The sequence below is a fragment of the Vigna unguiculata genome, chromosome 9 (genome assembly GCF_004118075.2).
Source record: "Vigna unguiculata cultivar IT97K-499-35 chromosome 9, ASM411807v1, whole genome shotgun sequence".
Lineage (NCBI taxonomy): Eukaryota > Viridiplantae > Streptophyta > Magnoliopsida > Fabales > Fabaceae > Vigna > Vigna unguiculata.
The window spans coordinates 41,387,865-41,414,064 of NC_040287.1; the positions used below are offsets into that span (position 1 = coordinate 41,387,865).

General features: G+C 33.9%; 3 protein-coding genes across 6 annotated transcripts; 1 reads left to right on the forward strand and 2 right to left on the reverse strand.

Annotated features, from left to right (window-relative positions):
- Positions 1 to 704: 704 nt before the first annotated feature.
- Positions 705 to 2,135, forward strand: LOC114164191. 3 transcript variants are annotated; one of them, XM_028048759.1, is made up of 3 exons: positions 705 to 968; positions 1,195 to 1,406; positions 1,825 to 2,135. In XM_028048759.1, the coding sequence occupies exons 1-3, from the start codon at positions 777 to 779 to the stop codon at positions 1,904 to 1,906; spliced, it is 486 nt and encodes a 161-aa protein (XP_027904560.1). In that variant the 5' UTR covers positions 705 to 776; the 3' UTR covers positions 1,907 to 2,135. The 3 variants fall into 3 exon arrangements, with proteins under 3 accessions (XP_027904560.1, XP_027904562.1, XP_027904561.1); XM_028048761.1 differs by having other exon boundaries at positions 1,847 to 2,135; XM_028048760.1 differs by having other exon boundaries at positions 1,928 to 2,135.
- A 783-nt stretch (positions 2,136 to 2,918) lies between these two features.
- Positions 2,919 to 11,605, reverse strand: LOC114164211. Of its 2 annotated transcripts, none has more exons than XM_028048789.1 (9): positions 11,407 to 11,605; positions 10,125 to 10,213; positions 9,075 to 9,977; positions 8,861 to 8,990; positions 7,458 to 8,243; positions 4,562 to 7,265; positions 3,904 to 4,097; positions 3,705 to 3,764; positions 2,919 to 3,529 (listed from the first exon to the last, which is right to left on the reverse strand). In XM_028048789.1, the coding sequence occupies exons 1-9, from the start codon at positions 11,474 to 11,476 to the stop codon at positions 3,177 to 3,179; spliced, it is 5,289 nt and encodes a 1,762-aa protein (XP_027904590.1). In that variant the 5' UTR covers positions 11,477 to 11,605; the 3' UTR covers positions 2,919 to 3,176. The 2 variants fall into 2 exon arrangements, with proteins under 2 accessions (XP_027904590.1, XP_027904589.1); XM_028048788.1 differs by having other exon boundaries at positions 4,562 to 7,313; positions 11,407 to 11,602.
- A 2,237-nt stretch (positions 11,606 to 13,842) lies between these two features.
- LOC114163899 (glucose-6-phosphate isomerase, cytosolic) lies at positions 13,843 to 21,667 on the reverse strand. The gene is made up of 23 exons (XM_028048279.1): positions 21,416 to 21,667; positions 21,241 to 21,317; positions 21,036 to 21,117; positions 20,882 to 20,929; positions 20,442 to 20,597; positions 20,252 to 20,348; positions 20,057 to 20,099; positions 19,823 to 19,890; positions 19,649 to 19,733; positions 19,340 to 19,388; positions 18,886 to 18,958; positions 18,724 to 18,784; positions 18,262 to 18,328; positions 17,789 to 17,845; positions 17,635 to 17,688; positions 17,415 to 17,543; positions 16,663 to 16,726; positions 16,490 to 16,563; positions 16,169 to 16,222; positions 16,011 to 16,079; positions 15,362 to 15,451; positions 15,095 to 15,202; positions 13,843 to 14,111 (listed from the first exon to the last, which is right to left on the reverse strand). The coding sequence occupies exons 1-23, from the start codon at positions 21,464 to 21,466 to the stop codon at positions 14,061 to 14,063; spliced, it is 1,707 nt and encodes a 568-aa protein (XP_027904080.1). The 5' UTR covers positions 21,467 to 21,667; the 3' UTR covers positions 13,843 to 14,060.
- Positions 21,668 to 26,200: the final 4,533 nt, after the last annotated feature.

Sequence of the window (26,200 nt, forward strand, 5' to 3'; positions counted from 1 at the left end):
AATTCTAATAAACAACTTTCTTTCTTTGGAAATGTTTAGTTAGATGAATAATCAAGCTATCATAGGGATCAACTTATTATCTACAGTGAGTTTTTATACTTGTTTTCTTTATTATTATTTTTTATATAAATATGAATTCTATAAATCAAATATTTGCTATACATGATTATTAAATTAATATCTAAATATTCAACGCGTTAAGTCTTAGAAAACTGACTCTTCTTATATAATGTGCAGCATTATTTTTTCAAAAGGATATATATATATGTTCTTTTATTTAATTTCTATAAGTCAAAATGTCAGTGTGAATAAACAAACTCACCAATTGGTGAATACGACACGATGAACAATACCTTATGTAATGGAATTATACCTTCCTCCTACCAAATATAATATCATATATAGTCAAAGTGGTGAAGGGTAGATGAAGAAAGAAACTCCTCATGTAACGTGAATTTTAACAGAATCGTATTATTTTATTTAATCGAGTTAAAAATTTAATATTTATACAAACTGTTTTTTATATTATTAATAGGTATATATAAATAAATTATTTGTTCGTGAATTGTTAGCGATTAAGTTTCTCTTCTGAAAAAAAAAAATACACATACAAAATAGTTAAAGCCCTTTATTAATTGTTATAGGTGTTTGATATAAATTATTTATTAATATTATAACATCTTAACCACCATTGCCAAAAGCACTTCAATTCGAATCTCACGCAAATATAAAGTGAAGTAGTATCTACCCATCACACCTTAACCAAAACGAAAAACATGACAAAGAGAGGGATCCATGATGCTGATTCTAGAAACGCCGACCGTAAGAGGCACTTCTTATTTTGGGTCTTAGCTTTGGTTATCCTCGTTGCTCTATGGACCGTGTTCGCTGGCTCCGTCACGCTCAAATGGTCCACGACCAACAACGATGATTTCGATTCCAACATTTTTCAGGATCTCGATGTGCTCGTAAGTACACAACAAAACACAATTCCTTTCGTGTCTGTAACAGTAAAACTGATTTTTCTTGTGCTGGACTAATTTTTACTACTTTTGTCGTAGTTCTTACTGATTTTTGTATATGACGTAACTTTTGCTGTTTAATCGAAAAATGAAAAGTAGTTGAGATGATAAGATGCAAAGGTTTTAAAGTATAATTTGTTTGTGTTTATGGTTTGGTTTGGTTGAAAAATAGGAGGTGGAGGAGAGAGAGAAGGTGGTGAGACAGATGTGGGATGTGTACAGTCGAACTCGCACGAACTACGTTGGATTACCCAAGTTTTGGTGGGAAGCCTTCGAAGCAGCTTACGAGGAATTGGTGAGTGATGTTCGTGAAGTTCGAGACGGTGCCGTTTCGGAAATTGCTAAGATGTCTCTTCTGCGATCTCTCCCTTTTCAATCGCACCGGTCAGCACAAACTAACACTTACGAACGTTTTTCTTTTCTTCTGACTTTATTAAGAATTTGATATGTGTAGAAAAATTGATACTTAAAAAACAAATAAGCATGTTTAAACAAACCAATTAGGTCACTGATAAACTAATTTGAAGAAGTTAGTTCTTTTTCTCTCTTGTAACTTGTATTGGAAGCTATCTTAAATCTATGAAAAATAGTTACTCAACATGTTATTCAGCTGTTTAATAGCAGTAGATGTGAAGGCTGTGTCGAAAGAAATTTAAGTCTCACATTAACTAAAATAATAGTATACTGCGTTTAATATTATAAGCTGGTTTTTAAGTTAAAAACCAGTTTTTTTTTTTTTTTTTTTTTTTTTTTTTTTTTACTTTTCCCCAGTTTAATAAAATGCAAGTGGGTGAACTTTTAGTTTTGGTGATCGGCATGTGCAGAGCATGAGGGGATCAAGAAAAATGAAGGAAACAGAGAGTAGGAATGTGACGAATAACTAGAATCCTTGGTTTTGGTTGTAGCAATTCAGAGTGAAGCAGAGAAGCATAGGAGGAACATACGACCACTGTACTTTTCCCAAATCAATAATAAATATCTTCAAGGTTTCAGCAAATACTCTCTGTAATTCTTACCAAGCTAGATAGTCAAGTATTTTACCAGAAGATATTGTATGAAAAAATATTCATTTTTTTTAGTTCTTTCATTCAAGAACAAAATTTTAATTGAAAATGTAGACATAATCACTGAACATGCTATAAACATGGCATTATAATGACAATCTGGACAGGAAGAATGAACAGATATTTGCAGAAGGTTTTCGATTAATGAAAAAAACTGCAAATAAATAGTGAATAAGGGAAATAGTAACATTGCATCTTGCTGCTTGGTCTTGAGTTTTTATATTTTATTATTTATAAATATATAACTCTATTTGCTCCATATATATATATATATATATATATATATATATATATATATGAAATCAACCTATATCAAAGTTGGGACTAATTTTCATCATCCCAATGAATCCACTATTTGCGTATGCTAAATTGTTTCGAAAAATTTGTTATTTCCAGCATTTTTTTTTAGTTTTATTTTTCTACAACTTTTACAAATTACACTAACCCCCGCCGAAACCATTTTGTCTCTAGCAATTAATATAAAAACTCCTCTCAGAAACATTCTCCACACGCACTATTGACGATCAATGTTGATTGAAATAACTTTCTACCAGAACAAACTACAATCAACCATTGTTTATAATACTGTGCTGACAAAAAATAAATAAAATAATACTGTAAGTTTGAGCAATTGTGATTCCCACCATCACTCTAGATAAGCGTGCTAAATTCCCAACCTAAATAATTACTGAAATTAAAATCACAACTAATTTTAAACTGTCCAAAGTACTATTTTAAAATATTTAAACGTGAATGTTTAAATCAAACCTTTTAAAATGCAAGAACCAAACTGAATAGTTAAAATAAAATATTTAATTAAGCCCTAAAAATATAATCAAGAAATAGAAACAGAACATCAGGCACTTGCATGTTCTGCCCTTGAATAAATTAGCTTGTCAGCACGAGTTAAGGCTGCCAAGAATGTTTGTCAGCACGATCTTTCAAACGTAAAAATTTCTACAATAAGATGACAAAATTGCTTGAGCAGAACCCATTGATGCTGCTACTGTTAGTGTAAAAAAACATCATTTACAAAATACAAAGCACGACCAAAACATATATACACGTTCCGTAATAACCTGTGTTAATATTAGTCATCTACCGCCTGAATCTCACCCATCATTATCCGGTTACTCACGACATTGAATCCCAAAACTGAAGAGCTGACCTTTTTTCCTTTCTTACCTTTCTTCTTTCCACCTTTTGAGAAGGATCCGTCAATGTAACCCAAATCTTGTACAACTGTGTTTTCAGATCCATCAACTTTCTCATCATTCCGAGTTTGAAAAGCTATTTCCAAAACATCTGATGGTAGCAAGTCCATGTAATTGAGGAATTTATCAATGAATTCATGATCAGGGTCATATGATCCCAGGTTTTCCGTGAGAATAATCTCTGCTTCAGATCTGGACTGCTTCAAGCAAAACTGAAGGAAACTTGTATCTGCCATAAAAAATATAGTCAATGCCTGATTACATTCAGACAGAAATTGAACTGTTCTTTGGGGACAATAACCATTTGGTGAAATAGACTTTTCTTTAGCATTCTTAAATCAATCTACTAAATCACAATTAATCCATAAAATGGAAAACAGATCTGAAACCGTATATGTAAATACCTTTTGTCCCAATAAGCCTGACACATTCATTCTCACACCAAACTCTGAAGTCAGTAGCTTCTGAAAAAAAGGAAAAAAGTAAATAGACCAGTCAGAAGGAGCAGAGCTAAATCTTTTGAGACTAAATTAGACAGAATTGCCAAGCAGGTGAAAATTGGAATTAATAATGTTGAAGTAAAGAATAAGTAAATGTCATTACCGGAATTCTTAGTCATGGCATCCTTTTTCAGTTTTAGCAGTGATTGAGAAGAGGCAGGTGACGATGAAAGAGATCGCTCAACTGATTTGCCACTCCCAGACTTTTGTCGACTCAATAATCCAGGTGAATTACCTTTCATGGGGATATTTTTAGAACCCCGGCTACCCTGGCTAGCAAGTTGAGAGAAGCCTGACCTGCTTACAAAGAATGCAATAACCAACTTATCCATCAAAACAAGATTATAAAGGAAACAATAAGTCGGCCACCTAGCGCGGAATAAAAGTACTCGTAAATGCAACAGCTGTTCTAATATAAAGATAATGTGAGGTTGTGTGTCCCAAATCTTAAATCAGCCTCAGTTAGGACTCATTACCATGTTTCTATATTCTGTTTTATAAGTTCTATCACTATTTAACGCCCTGAGGCCACCAAGTATTAATTTAATGCTAAAAACTGAAAATTCATTGTTCAGTTAAAATGTTTTGCATTCCTTACACCCCACCCGCACTTCGCTAGCCGATTGTAACGTAGAACAATGTATATTGAACAGATACCAAAACTAACAATATCAGTAAGTATTACTTTAGAAAGTAAGATTAATGAAGTAACATATTAACGAGTAGAAGTCATATGCACAATGAAGAGACAGAGGTCATACTGCTTATTTTCTTGCTTAGATTGCTCCACTGTACCCCAAAACAGTTCATCATCCCCCCTATATTTTGACACAGAAGTTTGGGAGTTTATCTGGCTAGAAGGTGCAGTTTTTGGTGGAGATGAAGTTGAAATTGGCCGTAAAGAACTGCTGCTCCGAGCAACTTGGGCAGGCTGTGATCTTTGAGGGGTAGAAAGTTGGTTTGAGAGAACTGCAGCAGATTTCTTCTCAGATTTCTTCTCCTGCTCCTTTTGAATGTCCCTTAATGATGTTGGTTTAGGTATCCTACCAGAATCAGTAGTCCAGGCTGGAGGAGGGGATGGGCTTGTCGGCTCTCCTTTCCAAAGAACAAAATCTCCCAGAGAGGGTCCTGATGGGATAGAAGGCAGTTGTTCTTTCTCCAGTTGAACAGAATGGGAGCTTCTTACCTTTTCATTGTGATTCGAACTTATGGGCCTTTCACTAGAAGCAACAGGAATTGAAACCTTAGACCCTGAACCCTTCAACTTTGCAGATTTTTTCCGGTTTCTTTTGGTGTCTTTAGCTTCAATGAAGTCTCCTTCATCTATTGATTCTGAATTAGAGTGAACAGTTTGTGAGGGGATCGAGCTGTCTGGAACCTTGCCATCCCTTTCACTATATTTTGGTACATCTTCTGCCAATAGATCATGTAATGGGCTTTTCTTGGTTTTACTATCTTGAGATTTTTCAGATTTAGCTAGATATTCAGTATCATCTGCTTCTCTGTGACTATCATTAGACACCTTCAAAGAGTCTGGATTGGCCACAACTCCCACCCAAGGAGTTGTTGAACTCATGGCATTGACAGGAGTAGCAACCTCAGACACAAGCATTTCTATCTGTGCCCTTTTTTGTTCTTCCAGTTGAATTTCTAAGAGAGATTTTGCCTTGAAACCAGGAGCTGGTTTCCAAGCTCTCCCTGAAGGTAATTCACTAGTCTTGGTGGAAACAGAACTGACTGCCGTCAACTCGTCCTCAATAAATGTTTCAGAGTTGCTTCCTGGAATATTAGTAGGGAGACCATTAAGTTCTTGATGATTATCTGTTTCTGCAGTAGCAGTTGCAGATTGTTTACCCTTATCCCTTGTTTGCTGCAGATATGTCTCTTGAGCTGGTTCACCCTTGTTGGTTTCTCCCAATTTTTTTTCACCATAATTTGGTTTCTCAGATTCTGATTTCTTTGACTGCTGCAAAGTCACATTTTTTGGCAATCCCTTTGCCTGATCAGAAGACTGAGATTTTGAAGATTTTTGCTTCTTAGATTTCTTCTCAGTAGCCTTTTTGGGTTCCCGTGCTTCAACACTTCTTGCATCCACCACAGTGGTTTCAGTATTTGAGCTTTCCCTTCCACCCTGCTGCTCTTCAATACTGCCTGACTTAATCTCCACATCTTTACCCACTTGACTTGATACTGGTAAATCGATACCGCAAGATCCAGCTGAAGACACAGGAACAAAAGGAGCAACACACTGTACTGGTTGAGAACTCTCACCGCACACAGAAGTTGCACTCACCTGAGAATCACCAACAGGACAAGCATCGTCTGGCTTTTGCTCCATGATTTTAGCCTTATCGTCAGAAAAAGAAAGAGGTTTCTGGGCAATGTTGGGTTCCTCTTTAGCTATGCTATGCTCACTCAATACGGAGTCTTTAAAAGAAGCTGATACAGGCAATGCTACACTCTGGTGCTTGTCATTAATTTGCTCAGGAAGTGTAGCACTCCAGCTTTTTTGATGACTAATATTCTCAAATAAACGGTCCGGCAAATGGGCAGAAGATTCACTGCTTATATTATGGCTAGTGTCCTGACTTGTTTGCAGAGGTAAATTCAAAGAATTAGTAGTAAGCTCAGCATTCACACTGGGGATTGGTGTTTGAGAACTGGTGGAAAAAATCTCTTTTGGTGGTTGAATTTGAGAAAGATTCACATGCAAATTCCCCAGTGGTACTCCACCTCCAGAACACTGCTGATAAGATAAATCACCTAGTCGCTGGTGAGACTGATGCTCCTGCAGCACTTGAGATAGCAGTTGTTGTTGTTGGCGCAATAACAGCAGTTGCTCCTCCTGTTGCTGTTTCTGCTTCAACAACAGAAGTTTGTCCAAGAAAGGTATCTGTTGTGAAGAAGCAGCTGCCTGAGAATGCAACTGCAGAAAGTGTTGCTGCTGCAACATATTCAACATTTGGGGATCTTGGGATAAGCCAGAAGAAAGCAACTTCTCTGCTGTCAGAATACTTGATGGAATATCTGACGTTTGAGCAATTATGTTGTTTAAGGGCAACAAGTTCGGTGTTTGTAACCTTTGTTGAATTCCAAATGGCATTTGAACATAATTTTGATCATGATGAAAGTCAATCTTATTCTGCAGGGGATCCAATCCACCTTGCAAATGAAAATTTGGCCATCCAGCAATACCGCTACTTAAGCCTGTGGTCGTTCTGTCAGATACTCCTTGGATTACTGAGTTTAAATCAGAATTTTGGGGCTGAAGCTGACGAGGATTGTCACTCAATGAAGACAAGATATTTGAATGTGGTGGTGCATTTGGAAAAATGTCTGATTTTGGTGGAAGGGGTGCTGCATCCCTCCTTGGCCAGTATGGATAAGGATGAGTTGGCAAGGAACTTTGCTGTTCAAGTGCCATCTTCTTGGCCATCATGTAAAGGTTGTTTCCACCATCTACTCCTGATGGGCCCAGATTACCAGAATTATTACAGAGAAACCCTTGTAAACCTAAAAATACATATCATGATTAGACCAAACTATCTCAAAGCATGATACACTATATAAAGACACTATGAAGAGGAATGATAATGCATGCTAGTGCATTAGTATTCAGAAATCAGAATACAAAACAAAAAATATAACATTGTTAACCTTCTGATAATGTGAGACTATCAAGTGGGGAACTGTTTTTGCTACCGGACATTAGTGACTCCAGATACCTATTTTCAGCTTCAGTGGCAGAATTCCTCTGCATAGGATCATTTCTCAGCCTCTCAGCCTCATTTAAACCAGTATGCATGTTCCCAAAGGTACTGGAATTTTGCCAACCAAATGCCTCTGTAGAGTCATGTTTTGCTGCAGAAAATCCAGGTGGTGGCCCGGCCTTAGCTCGTAAGTGGGGCATGGCATCACCAAGTTGCAACCATGGTGAGTGGGATGCTGCATTTTCCAGACGAACAGGTAAATCTATACCAAAGTAACCAGCCTCAAACCAACCAATAATATCAATTCCTTTAAAGGGGCCCTGAATGTGACCCTGAGGATCTTTATAAAAAAGTGATAAATCCTCTGGACAAGTTTGTTGAACTCTCCTGGATTCGAATTCACCATCCAAAATGCCAGATAGCTGCCTTTTAATGGGATATCCACTAGATTGCCACTTAGCCACATCTCTGGTTTCAGATAAATAATCCAAATTATGCTCCCACTGACCCTGAGTATCTTTTGGTTGGTTTGACCAGCTCATATCTGGGTTTCTTGATTTAATATCACTGGACATATCTCTGCTTTCATGCACAACTGTGCCTGCATGTTCACCTAGTTGTGTCCCACGCCATGTAGCACCAGGATGAATAGAATTGCTTTCTTCAAAGGTTGATTCTCTACTACTAGGAACCTCATCCACCATTCTGTAAGAACCATTATCTTCGACTCTATCTGAAAAGATAAAGCATAAGAACTCCTTGAGACAAAGAAAAACCCATCCTTCCTAGCTGTTTAATGTAGCAAAGTATAGTGCATATAAATTGGGAGAAAATTAGTCTGGTTACACATGAAAGCTGAAATAAAAAAAGAGTTGTAGATAGTCAATATGCAATAATTGGAGGTAAGTACAGGGCAAGCAGGAACCACTAATAAAGAGATAGTCCAACCATGGAAACATACAAAACCCATCAATTTTTATATTAGAAACAAAGTTTTACGGACTCCCAAAAATTTACACTACAACTAAAGACAATATATAGATTACCTTCAAAAATCAGATATGAAATACAAAATGATTGGTGTATGTTGGCAATAAAAGTACAAAATTCCCAAGGTTTCATTTACATTAATAATCTACATTTCCCAACCACTTTGATGATGTCTTAAGATCCTTACTGTTTTCATTGTTATTAGACAACTAAAACTGTGCTGGTGCTTTTAATTTGAGAAGCCTTTTGAGAAATTCAAGGGACCACTTTCAAATGGTCAGAAACTCCCTGCCAAAACAACCAGATTCTAAAGAAGCTGACGCCCTTTGACACTATTGTAAGCTTATATCCTTATTATACCTTGTAAAGGAGAATTTACAAGCTTTATTCGTCTTGAATGTGTAAATTCTGTTGTGTTCCGTCCATCTTTTTGCACCGGAGGAGCACTGCTACTGATTATTTCCCCTTTTTCAATATCCTTTAACACAGACTGTTCAAACAGAAAAGCAATCTTAATAAATCACCACAGATAACAGTGACATCCAGAACAAAAATATACAGTGACAGCAATTACCAGTTCCTCAGAATTTGGAGCACAAAAACCTAGAGGCTCCAATGGTTCATCCTGTGTAATAGAAGGTATCTGCACAAATTCCACTAGTTTTCTATGTGTATGCATATCAGCAACTCTGTACACATCAAGCAAATTTGTCCTATTATATCTAAAGCAATGAGCTTCTCCATGCTCACTTTCAACTTTATCCAATAAAGTTTCAGGGTATTGAGAATGCATATATGTGCTGTTAATTGAATTACCACCAGAGCCAAACCGGGCCCGCCCAAACGCAATGACTGGAGGTGTATGCTCCCCACGGCCCCACCCATATGACAATGCAGACACTTGTTTGTTTGGCATCACATTTTGGTGGTCATGGCTTTGTGAGGCGTTGGGTCTCCATGGCCGATAATGATCCTCCTTTTCATCCTTAACAAGATAAGAAATGTTAGACAAACTTTTGCCAACATGAAGATCACCATCTTTACCAGGGTCACTCCATTTTTCACGAGGACCTTCAGACTCCTTATCATCAGGTCCCCAGCGTGTGTTCCACTTACTCTCGCGCCGCTGTTCAAAGTTTGTATCTTTATTAGCCGAATCATTCCATCTATCAGATGTGCCACGATGTGCTTCGCCAAAGTGCCCTGTTGATGGATTTTCAGTCCACCGGTCCATTCTTCTAGTGTCAATTACATCTTTGTTTCCATTCCTCCATCGATCCTTGTGTAAAGAGGAAGAGGACTTAGTATCTCTCTCTTCATCACGCCAACGATCACGGTGTCCACTTTCAGAGTCAAGCACGGATGGCCGGAAGACATCCTTTCGCTTAAGGCCATCATTCACGTCCTCTCCATTTCCAAATGTCTTTGCCATCTCTGAGCGATTGCCGTTTGGTGGAGTTGAAAACACATGGTTTTCCTGAGTAATGTGTAACAGTGAAGAGATGCGGACTTTAAAGCAATTATAAACTACTTATGGATTGAAATGTTCACAGAAATCTGACTTGCAAATATACAGTTTACAGAAGTGCAAACAGACAAAAAAACAGCAGTAATCATTACACACCACAGTTTCTATTGCAGGTTTACTCTCCCCAGGCTTTGGCAGAAGCCATTGTGGTGAAAGTGGAACGGGATTGTCAGGGGCATGGAAATCTGCAAAAGGAAGATGTTTACTAAAAAAGAATTCAAAACTTTAACACTTTCAGCATTTGGCTAAGCCATTACATGTTTTTTACCATGTTCTTATCAGTTGATAATTAAATAGGTAGCAAGCACGCACAGACAGACTACGAAAAAATGAAGACAAGCAAGAGAAGTTTGACAAAAAAATTAATATACATGCATTGATGATTTAGCGCAAGAAGAAACTGATAGAACAAATATTATATGAAAATATTGAATATATGAAAAGAAATCGGTCCTTTTCTAAGTTTTTCATATACAATTCTGATTGAAAGGACAAATCCATCACATGTTTGATTACGCTGACTACATCGAAAATGTCAGTCTAAAAAATAAATTGAAAACGAAGAATGCGGAGGGGGCAGTGGGACGAAGACAAACAAATTTACAAACAAAAAAATAAAACTAAAATCGGTGTCAGAATTTATACATAGATGGTATAGCTCACAGTACTTATTATCAACTCCCGTGGAGTGGAAAAACTCTATACCTCAGTATATCAAATCTAATAAAATCACCAGACAATGGCATAATAATCCAGGAAAGCTTGACCCAAGTTCAAGCAGAAACTACAAATAGCAGCTTCTATGACTACCCACAAAAAAATATGGTGATACTTGCGTTGACAATGTGTCAAAACAAACATATAAATCGTAATATTATCTATCTATACCTATCTTGGTAAAATTTACTTACAGATACAGTAAAAAAAACTATCATCTTCGAATTAAAAAAATATCAAACCAAAGTTTCCCTGGATGAAAAAATAAAATTACTTCTAAATGCACGATATCATTGAAAATCTAAACTTCCCATCCTCAAGTTCACAGAAAAATCTAAACAACTAAACAACAAAAAGCACAGACGATAATTAAGTCTGTTTCTGTCACTGTTATGAAAGTTTAAATAAAGGAATAACAGAAGGAACAAGAAAATAAGAAAAAATGCAGAGCAATTCATCAATGTCATCCCCGAACTAAAAATGAATAAGTAAAAAATTGATCAAACGAGCTACGAAGAGAAAACCACTCGAGCCACGAAGCAAAACCCTAAAACTAAAACAGAGAAACAAAAATGGTTGGCGTAATCTAATACAAATAGTGAAAGTGTGGGAACGTCTCTAGGGTTTAGCAGAATAAAAAATTAGAGATGAAAGAAAGGACCTTTGGAGATCTGAAAAGGAGGTGCAGCAGAGATATGGTGGAGGCGAGTGGTAGAGATGCGGTCAGCCATGGATGATCGGAAAGGGAAAGGGTCTCTGACGATTGCAATTGAACCAACGGTGTGCGAAGGTGGGTCAGGGGAACCGGAACCAGGGGCGAAAGAGAAGAATATAGGTTAAGCCACAAAGATGATAAATGCTGGGGTGCACGTTAGGACGCTATCACCCATGGCTCACGTTAGCAGAGATACCCTTTGCCGGATTCAGTTCTTCATTTGTGATTATGGGAAATAAGTTTCTACGCGCATAAAGAAGCGCGTGATGATCACGTAGATATCCCTGCAGCACGTGTTATTCACGCTGACATATGAACATCAAATATGTGTGCTTGCGTTGTATATTTTCCACTTTACGTGTCGCCTAAGTGACCGAAATGTCCTTCACTGTAGTCCATTCCCTGGTTTCTTTTCTGTTATTTTTCTCAGTTTTCGTTCATAATTGATATTTTTTTTAAACAAGTTATTTATAGGCATATATTTCCTAATTTCTGCATAATCCTTTTATTATTTAGTTCAAATTGAAATATGACACCTTAAATTTTGTGAGTAGATCAACGTGCATTATTATAGAAATCGTGAGAAAGTTTTATTTATGGCTTCAACTTATAACTTATACTTATTGGCAATTTTAGTGACAATTTACAAATAATATACATTGATAATAAGTTATAACTGATAAAATATTAAGATATTATATATTATCGTTAAATAACAAATCTTTAAATGAATAAAGAAAATGTTAATTTATATATAATTAAATAATTTTAAATTGCTTAAAAATATTTAATAACAATAAATTGGAAAATGAAGAGGACAAGATTCACGCGAGAAAAGCACTACAAAAACAAAAGATAAGTCAATCCAAAGTTATGTTTTCAAAAAAAGGAAAGTAAGAATAGAATCCACCAAAATGAGAGAAGGGGACTGAATAATGAGAACCCTATTTATAAAATGAGAATACTACCCAAAATTATCTGAATACTAAATTTAAAAACTCCTTAAAAGTTTTAAGAACTTGTATATAAATATTGTTTGACTCAGCTTTAAAGTTAAGTAGAAAAAAAAAAAAAATCGGACCAAACACATTCACTCAAATGTGAATGATAATTTACCAATATTTTAAGTACTCAACTTTATACACTACTGATGTGTTTTAAGCACTAACTCAAATTTTATGGCTTAGTCTCTGTATAAAAAAGAATACATCTTATTTATATATTAATAGTATTATGTTTTATTATAGATTCCCAGGTAATTCGTTGGCTTTAAATGTTCCTAGTGTCACAATATTTATGTGAAAGTATAATTGCAATAAATTGTCTTGTGAGAGTTAAATTGACAAAAAAAATTGAAAACAAAACTAGTTGTACCGCATGTACCAATAGAGGTGATTTTCTACTAAGAGTTCCCCCCATCCAGAGAGGCAATTACATTTTCCACGTCGCCTAAGTTACTGAAATGTCCTTCACTAAACATATCAATTGCTTGTACAAAAACTACATGAAATCTTATCTTTATATTTTTATTGGGTTTTTTAATTACGATTAATTATTTATTTATTGTTTCCTACAAGAAGGAAGTTATGTAGGAGACACATATTCTTTAGTATATAAGATGAAAAAACAATTCAGCTTATTAAAATAAGTCGATGGCATATTTGAAATGATAATGAAAAGTAATTTTGAAATTGATGAAACATAAACTGATTATCATTGATTTTCACTTGTTATTGTCTTTTTTTCTTATTATTTTCCTTTAACATAACATCAATTAATTTATACTTTCTTACTTGTATATTTGTATTCAGAAATTCTATTTTCAACAATCCAAATTCCCTTTTCTTTATCAAATAAAACAAAAGAATTGAGTTCAAAGAAAAAGTTAGCAGTTTTCTTTTTCTTTCACGTTGATATTATGTGTTATCATGTGAAAGTGTCTATAGAAAGTTAAAAACTTTTGATCACCAATCTTTTGATTTAAGATTTTGTTACCTTGAGATATGCGTTAAATTCGTTTTCAATATGTTGATATTTTCAAGTAGGGCCATCAGGTCTTAGAATTCTAGCTAGTCTTTTAAAAGTTTAAAAGGTCAAAATTATGATCAATATGTAGGCCTAGCGGTAAACAGTTCAGACAACCCTCTGTGCATATAGTAGTAGAATATAATGATGATAAAGCATGCTCATCTTGACTATTGAGCACAAAATACCCGAGGCCGGTCAACAACACAGTAGAGAACCTCCAAAAGAAAAATTAGAACCCAAAACATTTTTCAGTTTTCAGTATAACACATCTCCAGCAGAAAAGGATGATCGAGTATCGTCTAAACAAGTTAAAAAAAAAAAAAAAAAAAACAGTGAGGACATCAGAACATGTCAGTTGGCAAGCTCCAAACAAAATTTAGAATCCAAAATGCTTTTCACTTTTCAGCAGAAGAAAACCCGACAGCAAGAGAACAGGACAACCACGTATCGTGCTGAACCAGTCATAATCGATACGGATATGAAAACATGTTCGTAGGTGTGCTGTATATATAACATTCACCAGATTATTTTCTTATTAATTCGGTATGAATACAACTATTGGCAAAAAGTTATTAGATCTTCGGTAAAGAAGTTGGAAGAACCGCTGGGATATCTGAACTTGCCTGCCATGAAAAATTAAAGTTTTGCCATCAATTGTACTGTCAATCTATACATAATAAACAAGTAATAAGTGATTTTAGTAATCTGCCACCGTTAAGCATAAAGATGGTGATATCATTCTCTTTAATGGTTTGTATTATCACCAGCGAAAGAAAAATCATATAACAGGTATTTTAAATGTAGAAAGAAATATATGGCAGTGGGGTTAGTTTGTCAGTCAATCATATGTATGACTGAGATACTACTAAGTATGCAGTAACAGCTTTTTCAGGAATAAAAATTTTAAATACGAGGTTTTCAATTCTACTAATCAAGTGTGTTCACGTGCTTTCAGCTTCCAGTAATGTCAACACTAAATATATTCTATTAAATGCTTTAAAGTACTAAATGATCTCGATAATACTTTATTTTCGAGAAGAAAGAATTCTCATTTGGACTTCTTATCTAGAGGGTGTAGATTAGAGCAACTGCACCCATCAATTTCTTTTCCCACCCCGTCAAAAACTTTCCCTATAGTGTTTTTCATAAGAGGAAAAGTCAGGACATTTGTTTTTTGGAAAAATGTTTCCAAAATTATTTTTTGTGTTCCTGAAAATAAATTCCGGAATTGATGGGGTGCGGGGAAAAAATGACGGAGTGCAGAAAGTAATTGTCCTAAATTAGTCAGTCCACCCAATTGAATCAGCGTGATGTCGGCTTAAGGCTCCATAGCCCAGCCTCAACCTACATTTTACATTTAAACAGGCCGGACTAGCCTGAACAAAGATAAGACTAAATGGGTTGGACAAACATACCTGGAATTGATTCAGATCTATAATTTAGAGCCCTAGTCCAATGTTTTAATGAGCCTAATAAAGCAGGCCCAGGTTCACAAACACACAATAGAAAAATACTAAACATTTCATTACAAAAAAAAAATTATAGTTCCTTTTTGCTTTGATTTTCAATACCTGAAGGGACGAGTAGGATAAAGGGATTTCCATACCTGAAGATATCTATTCAACATTTTTGTTGTACTGAAATTAAAACCTTGAACTGGTTCTCCTTTTGTTCGAGATGCATTAAGTTGCTTTCTGACTTGAGTAGCCAGTGACTGCATTATCATTAAATATGATGAGAATGAACCAAGAAATAAAGTCCGAATAAAACTACAATTGAAATTGCATATATGTATTTCTCAGATAAGAGTTGGAAGTCTTTCAGAAATTTCTTATATAGAAACACAATGAAACATTACTTATCTAAACCATACCTTCCCCAGCTCTACTCCCCACTGATCAAAAGAATTGATTCCCCAAATGAAACCCTCTACAGCAATTCTGTGTTCATAGATTGCCAACAACTGAGGAACATAGAGCACCAGGAAATTATGAACAATAAAGTAATTATGACCGACTAATGTAGAATATACAACTCGATTATGGAATCAAAGACGCACATATCAAGAACTATAAACAAAAACTGAAGGATTGGAGAAAAACACTATGAAGAGAAGGAAAAATGAATGAAAATTATTTGCCAATCAGATAGCTTTTGCAGTAGTTATTCTGATACTGGGCTAAACTGTCAACATATTATGAACACATCAATGAAGGAATAGGCATTAAAGAATAAAAACTAAAATACTCTATACAAACCTTCCAAAGTGAATGCTTATTTCTCATGTTAAATCTTCAGTATGAATGCTTAATTTGAAATATGACAAATAGCTTTTCAAGAGAGCAAAAATAAACTAAATGCATGTCCATATTGCAAAAATATGAATATTCAATATATTCTTGTGCATAATTCTCATCAGTCATAGTTACCTAATTTTCCTCAGGAACTTGCTCAATAAAATAAGTAAACAGGAATGGACCATTTTCCTTTAATTACTAATCACAACCTTGCGGACTATGTACCTGCCCAATATTGTAAGCATTCAATGATGGAAGCAGTAGGCTGAGAGAAGGTCGGTTGCCACTGAATGTCTGTAGATTGGTTTAGAAAAAAATGAGCATGTTAGTGACTAAGGATTCAACTACTAAGCCTGCAAGTTGCATTGAAGAAAGAATATCACCTTGTGAGGAATAAGGTGTGGGGAAACATTCTCCTTTTGCAGCTGGTCTGCTGTCTACAAGATTTTGATTAATGGTCATATTCCTCATGATATGAGGAGAGCTGTAAAATCTACTCCACAAAATTATAAAAAAGAAGCTATTTCTACAAGTTCAGTGCTGTCGAAATATGCATATTATTCTTTTTCCTGCCCGAGGACGGGAAAAAGAATACATATCAGTTACCATAGATTTGGGAGCATTGACACAGATTTTTTTACTTATATCCTTATTTATTTATATTTGATATATAATTTAGAAGAACAGAGTAAGGACAAATGTACCTTTCCATATGCAAGGGCATCAGGTTGTGCAAAATAGTTGGACATGAGCTCATCATGGTTACTCACTACTTCACCTGGTTATAAATTGCATTGCTAAAATATTATCAGAGCACTGACTTTACAAAACTAAACTACGACGATTAAACTTGATAATGCTAATTTGTGTTCCTTACCTTTCAGAAACACAGGTTGCTGACTTTTCACAACTCCAATAAAATCACAAGGAATTACACGCCCCTAAAAGTAAGAAGTGCAAATTTCTCAACAAATAGCATATATACTAAGTATTCATATTATTCAAACCGTTATAAAAATATGAAATAAAAAGAAGCAAAGTAAAATTGCAATAGAGGCAACAAGAACATAATATTCTAAACTGCTAAAATCTAAATAACTACTGTTTTAAATAGGCTGGTAAAGAAAAGTAAAAATTCAGGTCAGCCAGGAGAAGTTAAGGAAAGAAAGCTGGATATAGGAATGTCTCATTTGCATTAATGTAGAAGAAATGTGCCCTTGGATTTTAAGTAACCTAGAGAAATACTAATTGAAGATAACCATTATATCAGAGCACATTTGTGATTGTATTAATTTGAAAGACAAAGGAAGGATGAAAATACGCATGCAATTTCTTCCTGATTTTATTATTCCCATGTCAAAATCTCTAATATGACACAAGGATTAGCATTCAAAACTAGTAAAAACTGGAATTGAAATATAAACCACAACATGCAATTGTAGACATTATTTCATTAGAATGTGTTTTAAATCAAAATTAACATTCAACACACTAGTAATGTAGGCTTTTGACGTGATTAATTTTACCCTTATTAATTTACACAAGAAGTATTTTCGAGTATAAATTTTAAAAAAAAATTATTAATTCTTCAAAGTTCAAACACCAATTATATAGTACTTAGTAAATCACCTGATGTATCAGCTGATAAAAGCTATGCTGCCCATTAGTTCCTGGTTCACCAAAATCAATTTCACCAGCCTCAAATGGTAGAGGAACACCATCAATTGAAACACCCTTGCCATTACTCTCCATGCTAACCTAAAGCAAAAAAAATAATAATAAATATTATAAGAATAATAGTAAAATAGAATTAAAATAGTTTTCAATCCCAATGCTGCAACAAACTTGCCTGTTGAATGTGGGGGGCCAACTTCTCCAGAGCTTGACTATAAGGTAAGATGGCCTGTAAAAATACCAAAAGTTTAATGTTTTGATCGAAGCCACTTAAGAACAACAAAACCTATTAAATATTTCTGAAGGGAACAGGTCAAATAAGCACTCACTCTGGCAGGATATCCAAGAAATGAAACATTCCATATGCTCAACAAGCCCAGAAGCACCTGCAGTACTCTCATAAAATGTAATTGAGCATCTCGTCATGTGGTGGCCCAACTGTACAAAACATCTTCAATACAAGAAAACCTAAGGTCCGAGAAACAAGGGATCTGAAAAATTACAATGAACCAAATGCCTACCCACAGTTTCACCTCTTCTTCAAAAAGAAAAAGGAATAATTAAGAAAAAAAAATCCAAAGCTGTGGAATTGGTAATGCTCCAAATAGTGAAAGAAATAAAGGAAATAAAAGCTGAAAGGAGCAGCATGTGATACAGAATATTTAGTTTTACAACTATAGAATATAAAACTAACCATACTGGAGGGATAGCCAGTATGCAGTATCACAATAATTAAAGAATACATGGTTGAACATGTGAAATAAAGCTCAAAAGTATAAAAGATCCCAAAAGGCGCACTTACAGGTATATTGCTTTCAAAGGACTGTGAATAGAAATGTTGATCAATGCTTGAAGCCCCACTTAAGAACCTTTAAGGGAAAAAAGACCATAAAGAAAACATTCAAGTATATGTTTCTTAGTTTCTCACCGAAGGAATATTCAAAACTGAGTTGTCAGTGCCAATAGTATGCAGAACATAATTGAAATCTAAATACATTTAATGGAAATCAAACTATACTATATCTCATTCTGAAAGGTCGTGATTATCGAAAGCATTCTTATCTACATCATTCTTGTAATCTGTGAAGGTGATTATTTCCTTAAACTTATCTACATCATTCTTGTTATCTGTGAAGGTGATTATTTCCTTAAACGAAGAAGGTGAAGCACAATATAGCCATAAGAAATTATACTATTTCTGCGAACAATCACTTCTAGAAGAGGTGCATACAGATTAGAATTATACTAACAGTGAAAGACATACTTCTCCATTACTGAGAATCCGTATTGTAGAGACAATGGCAAAACTCCAACAGCACTGCAAACTGCAAGCCACATTTCAGAACATCATAATCAAATCTTTTGTAAACTTCAAATATTTTTTAATGGGGTAAGAAGAGGGGGAGATAGATGAAACATTACTCACCACTGTATCGACCACCGACCCAATCCCAAAACGCAAAAGCATTGTTAGGATCAATACCAAACTGTTCCACAAGCTGCACCATAAATGAAAGAAAAATAGTTAAATATACAACCATAATAACAAATAGAAGATGCGCTCTTCATGATTTTTTCTCTTTACTAAAGAAAAAAATGGACAAATTTAAAAAAAATACCAAAGAAATTATAACTTTGAGAACTTCACCCTTCTGTAATATGTCCTTATTAGCGATTTATTATTCAATTATTATGTTAGTGCCCTTTGGTATAGGTACATCCAACAATGATTAACACAAAAGCATAATGTTTTAACAGCACATGTGCTGACAAACAGTGGTGATCAATCAAATGCAGACATGATTCATGAATGAAAACAAGAGTTAGACATTGAAGAATAATTAATCAGATAGTGCCAGAAAAGGAAAATACGGCAATACCTTGAGATTTGTGCTAACAGCCACCATATGCTTTGCAACAGCAGAGGGCCTGGAAGGAATGAGAGACAGTCTTCAATTCATTTTCAAAGTCCATTCTGAATATTGTCCACTCTCTATGCTTTGAAAAGTCGTTGAACATACATATTTAGAAGTGGGGGGGCATGGGGGTGGGGTTTATCTTACAATAAGTAAGAAACTAAGTTCCAAATCTAGTTCTGGACATTTCATAAAAAACGAAGGAAACTATTGAAAGCCCAACCAATGCTTACACTAATATCCTTGAGCAACGTCTCTTAATGGGGCACTTACCCAAGTGTAGATGATATCCATTCTCTAAGAGTTCGAGCATTCAGCATGGTTTCAGCTGTTGTAAAAGTCTTTGAAACAACCACAACTGCAATTGTTACAGATAACATTAAGACATACAAGATAAGCCTCCATATCTATTTAATATATATATTCATCTGTTATACAATTGTTTACCAAGTGTTGTTTCAGGATTTAATCCTGTGATATTTCTAGCAACGTCAATAGGATCAACATTTGCAAGACTGCAGAGATTCAAATAGAGGATGAGATTGGTTTTATGAAAAGAGTACAGCCAGCTTCTAGATGTGTAACTATAGTAAGCTAGATTCAGAAAATCATATTATATAGTTGAGGTCAACTAATGCTTGCAATCACACTCTTCAAACTTCACTGACAATAGATACTTACAAGCGCAGCTGACGACCCCTTGCAGATTCAATAGCTTCAGGGTCTGCAATATAACATAAATATATACTCAACAATTTTACTTGTTTACAACTAAGAAAAGTGTTCACACAGACACTCATTTATTATAAGTCAACACAAATAAAAGGCCAATAATTGTAGAATTGCTATTAAAGAGACTAGCAGTAATCAAGCAACCTGTTTGAAGCGCAGTGTGTACAAACAGCGGACCCAAGAAGCTTCCCCCAATACCAACTGCAACAACGTCCTTCAAAGCCTTTCCTGTAGCACCAACCTTCAAAAAAAGGGTTAGTAGTTAAGACCCTTTAGTTCAAATGAATCAAATGGTCAAAAAACAGCCCCGTAGAATATTGGAGTAGCACATTACCCAAGAACCATTGCGAACCCGCTCAGAGAACTCCTTGATCTTGTCAAGAACGTTCCAAACTTCTGGCACAACATTTTTCCCATCACTTTGTATAACAGCATCCCTTGAAGCACGAAGGGCGACGTGAAGCACGGACCTGTTTTCCGTGCTGTTAATCTGAAAGTGAATCAAGCATTATCAAAAAATGAAAAAGTAAAGTAGATATTCTGTGTACTAAAAGTGTAAAAACCAATTCACAAACCCCTTCAAGATAAGTTTGCTGTCTTTTACAATCACGGTCTTACCACCGATAGTCTTTGATTGGTCGATAGTGGATATTTTTAACACTTGCCATACATAGATAACATTTTTAAGTCAAAATTAACACTAGCAAATAACGCACGAGAGTGTTTATGCTTGTGGACAGCGAAACTTTGTTAAATTTGAGGACAAAGACTCACATGTTCCCCGCTGTACATGCGGTTAATCTTATCTTTGAGCGATGCAACCTGCAAAAAATTAACAAAAAAAAAACAATAATCAGAATTTGAAAAGTCCTTTTTCATGTGTTTACCGATTGATAAAAGATTCAAACACGAGCGAGAAACTACAAACCTCCGCCAATTTAAGTAGTTTTTGGATAGTTTCGGGAGTGGCTTGTTGCCTTGAATAGTCCAACAGAATGTCGTCGAACTCGCTACATAACATACAAAATCATAAAAATTAATTTCCACCGCATGGAAAATAGGAAATGGAATTCAGAATTTCCCTGTTTTGTACTAAGGAACGGAGTTTGAATAATAATATATCGTTTGCTTACAGGAGCATGGACTGGCACCGCTTATCATCGGTCAACAGATCGCGAAGATGCGTTTTCTTGATATCCTCAACATGCGCCTGCTCAAAATTGAAACGCGACTCGTTTAATGGTGATTTCGGATTGACGGCGAGAATTAACAACAATAAAGTTGATCGATTCAATTTTGTTACGTTACCTTCAGGTCCTTCCATGGCTGAGTATCGGAGATGAGAATGGATGATCCCATGAGCGCGAGGAGGGAGACTGTGACTGTGTGAGTGAATGAATGAATTCGAGACTCGCTTTGTGCGTTGGATGTAAGTCCGAACTTTCTTCACTTGTTTCTTTCACATGGCGAGGCTAAATGTTACACTTTGATGACGAACAAAAAGGAAAAAGAAAGGCTATTTCATACAATTTTTTTTATAATATTTTGGTTAATCCATAGTGTAAAGGAATTCTGTATCGTGATTCCAATAATTTCTATGTTTAAATATATATTTGTTACCATTTTTATTATTTTTATTTAATTTGGTCTTATTTTTATTTTAAAATTTTTATTTTCGTTAAATTTTAGTTAATTTGATGATTTTTAGTAATAGAGTTTAAATAGTTAATGTTTTTAAATAATATATGTCACAAGTAAATCTCTGATTTTTTAATTTTTTTTAACCATTTAAACACTGGTAGTAAAAATAAGTCAAACCAAATATACAAATAAATGAGGTGAACAGATAGATGGACAATTGATAATTACTTCTCATACTATTTTTTTAAATTTATTAATCAATCTTTTCCTACCCTCCAATTACCAATAACCTTATTTACCCCGAATTTGATTATAACTTATAATAATCAACCATTATTACTTGTACTAGGGGATTGACTTGAAAAAAAATATAGGTCAAACCAGACTAATAAATGGGCACAAAAAACAAATAAGTGTAGGAAGCTGCATATTAATTTTCCTCTAATTTTTTAAAATTCATTAATCAATTTTTTTTATTATCTAAAGAGATAAACTTCTTATGTACCACAAGTTTGATTATAAGTTACAAAAATCAACCCTTATTATTTACACTAGGTAATTGGCTTGAAGATAAAATAGGCAAACAAGTGGGGCATAATAAACAAATAAATAGAGAGTTACATATTAATTTTCGTACAAAGTTTTAAAATTTACTTATTAATTTTTATTTATTATCCAAAAGGATGCACTTCTTATGTATCACAAATTTTGATTATAAGTTACAAAAATCAACCCTTATTATTTGAACTAGGTGGCTAGCTTGCAGAAAAGAATAGACAAGAAGGATAGACAAATAAGTGGAGCATAATAAAGTAGTTTTCGTACAAAGTGTTAAAATATACTGTCAATTTTTATTTATTATCCAAAGACATGCACTTCTTATGTACCACAAGTTTGATTATAAGTTACAAAAATCAACTCTTATTACTTTCACTATGTGACTGCCTTGAAGAAAAAAAAGAATGGACAAATAAGTGGGGCATAATAAACAAATAAGTGGATAGCTACGTATTAGTTTTTGTACAAAGTTTTAAGATTTATTCAACAATTTTTTTTATTATCCAAAGGATGCACTCCTGTACCACAAGTTTGATTATAAGTTACAAAAATCAACCCTTATTACTTTCACTGGGTGCTGCCTTGAAGAAAACAATAGGCAAATAAATGAGGCATAATAAATAAATAAGTGGAGAGCTACGTATTAGTTTTCTTACAAAGTTTTAAAATTTATTAAACAATTTTTTATTATCCAAAGGAATGGACTTCTTATCTACCACAAGTTTTATTATAAAATACAAAAATCAACCCTTATTAATTACACTAGGTGGCTGACTTGAAGAAAAAAAAAAAACAGGCAAAAGATAGGACATAATAAAATAATAAGTGGAGTATTAGTTTTCGTACAAAGTGTTGAAATATATTGATCAATTTTATTTATTATCCAAAGGATGTACTTCTTATGTACCACAACTTTGATTATACGTTACAGAAATCAACCCTTATTACTTTCACTAAGTGGCTCTCTTGAAGAAAAAAATAGGCAAATAAGTGGGATATAATAAACAAATAAGTGGAGACCTTAGTTTTCGTACAAAGTCTTAAAACTAATTAATTTTTATTTATTATCCAAAGGTGTGCACTTTTTATTTACCACAAGTTTCATTATAAGTTACACAAATCAACCTTATTACTCTCACTAGGTGGTTTGTCTTGAAGAAAAAATAGGCAAATAAGTGGTTCATATTAAACGAATAAGTGGAGACTGACGTATTAGTTCTCGTACAAAGTGTTAAAATATACTGATCAATTTTTATTTATTATCCAGAAGGGTGCACTACCACAAGTTTGATTATAAGTTACAAAAATCAACCCTTATTACTTTCCCTAGATGACCGCCTTGAAGAAAAAAATAGTCAAATAAGTGGGGCATAATAAAATAATTAGTGAAGAACTACGTATTACTTTTCGTACAAAGTTTTAAAATTTACTAATCAAATTTTTTTTATTATCCAAAGGCATGCACTTTTTGTGTACCACAAGTTTGATTATAAGATACAAAAATAAACCCTTATTACTTGCGCAAGGTGACTGCCTTGAAGAAAAAAAAATTAGACAAATAAATGGGACATAATAAGTTAATAAGTAGAGAACGACATATTAGTTTTCGTACAAAGTGTTAAAATATACTAATCAATTTTTATTTATTATCCAAAGGGATGCACTTCTTATGTACCACAAGTTGTTTGATTATAAGATACAAAATCAACCCTTATTACTTGCACTAGGTGGGTTGTCTTGAAGAAAAAAAAAAGGCAAATAAATGGGACATAAGAAATTAATAAGTGAAGAACTACGTATTAGTTTTCGTACAAAGTGTGAAAATACACTGATCAATTTTTATTTATTATCCAAAGGATGCACTTCTTATGTACCATAAGTTTGATTATAAGTTACAAAAATAAACCCTTATTACTTTCATTAGGTGGCTGCCTTTAACAAAAAAAAAATAGGCAAATAAGTGGGGTACAATAAAAAAAATATGTGATGAGCTACGTATTAGTTTTCGTACAAAGTTTTTAAATTTACTAATAAATTTTTATTTTTTTTATTATCGAAAGGGATGCATTTCTTGTGTTCCATAAGTTTGATTGATTATAAGATACAAAAATCAACCCTTAATACTTGCACTAGGTTACTGCCTTGAAGCAAAAAAATAGGCAAAAAAATTGCACATAATAAACAAATAACTGGAAAGTTAGGTATTAGTTTTTGTATAAAGTGTTAAAATATACAAATCAATTTAATTTATTATCTAAAGGGATGCACTTTCCAAGTACCACAAGTTTGATTCTAAGTTACAAAAATCAACTCTTATTACTTTCACTAGGTAGTTGCCTTAAACAAAAAACAAGCAAATAAGTGGAGCACAATAAAACAAATATGTGGAGAGTTACGTATTAGTTCTCGTACAAAGTTTTAAAATTTACTAATCAATTTTTTTTATTATCGAAAGGGATGCACTTCTGTACCACAAGTTTGATTATAAGATACGAAAATCAACCCTTAGTACTTGCACTAGGTGACTGCTTTGAAGAAAAAAAAAACAGGCAAATAAAAGGGGACATAATAAATTAATAAAGGTAGAGCTATGTATTAGTTTTCGTACAAAGTGTTAAAATATACTCATCAATTTTTATTTATTATCCAAAGGGATGCACTTCTTATGTACCACAAGTTTGATTATAAGTTACAAGAATTAACCCTTATTGCTTTCTGTCTTGAAGAAAAAAATAGACAAATAAGTGAGACATAATAGACAAATAAGTGGAGAGCTACGTATTAGTTTTTGTACCTTAAAATATACGGATCAATTTTTATTTATTATCCAAAGGATGCACTTCTTATGTACCACAAGTTTGATTATAAGTTACAAGAATTAACCCTTATTACTTTCACTAGGTGGCTGCCTTGAACAAAAAAATAGGCAAATAAGTGAGACCTAATAAACAAATAAGTGGAGAGTTACGTATTAGTTTTCGTACAAAGTGTTAAAATATACTGATCAATTTTATTTATTATCCAAAGGGATGCACTTCTTATGTATCATAAGTTTGATTATAAGATACAAAGATCAACCCTTATTACTTTCACTAGGTACCTGCCTTGATAAAAAAAAATAGACAAATAAGTGGGGCATAATAAACAAATATGTGAAAACCTATGTATTAGTGTTTGTACAAAGTTTTAAAATTTATTGAAATAATTTTTTTTATTATCCAATCGGATGCACTCCTTATATACCACAAGTTTGATTATAAGTTACAAAAATCAGCCTCTATTACTTTCACTAGGTGGCTGCCTTGAAGAAAAAAATAGTGAAATAAGTGGAGCATAATAAAATAATAAATGGGGAACTACTTATTACTTCTCGTACAAAGTTTTAAAATTTACTAATCAATTTTTTTTATTATCCAAAGGCATGCACTTTTTATGTAACACAAGTTTGATTATAAGATACAAAAATTAACCATTCTTACTTGCACAAGGTGGACTGCCTTGAACAAAAAAAAATTAGACAAATAAATGGGACATCATAAATTAATAAGTAGAGAGCGACGTATTAATTGTTGTACAAAGTGTTAAAATATACGGATCAATTTTTATTTATTATCCAAAGGGATGCACTTCTTATGTATCAAGAGTTTGATTATAAGATACAAAAATCAACCCTTATTACTTGCACTAGGTGGCTGTCTTGAGGAAAAAAATAGGCAAATAAGTGAGGCATAATAAACCAATAAGTAGAGAGCTACGTATTACTTTTCGTACAAAGTTTTAAAATTTACTAATCAATTTTTTATATCCAAAGGCATGCACTTTTTGTGTACCTCAAGTTTTATTATAAGATACAAAAATCAACCCTTATTACTTGTACTAAGTGGCTGACTTGAA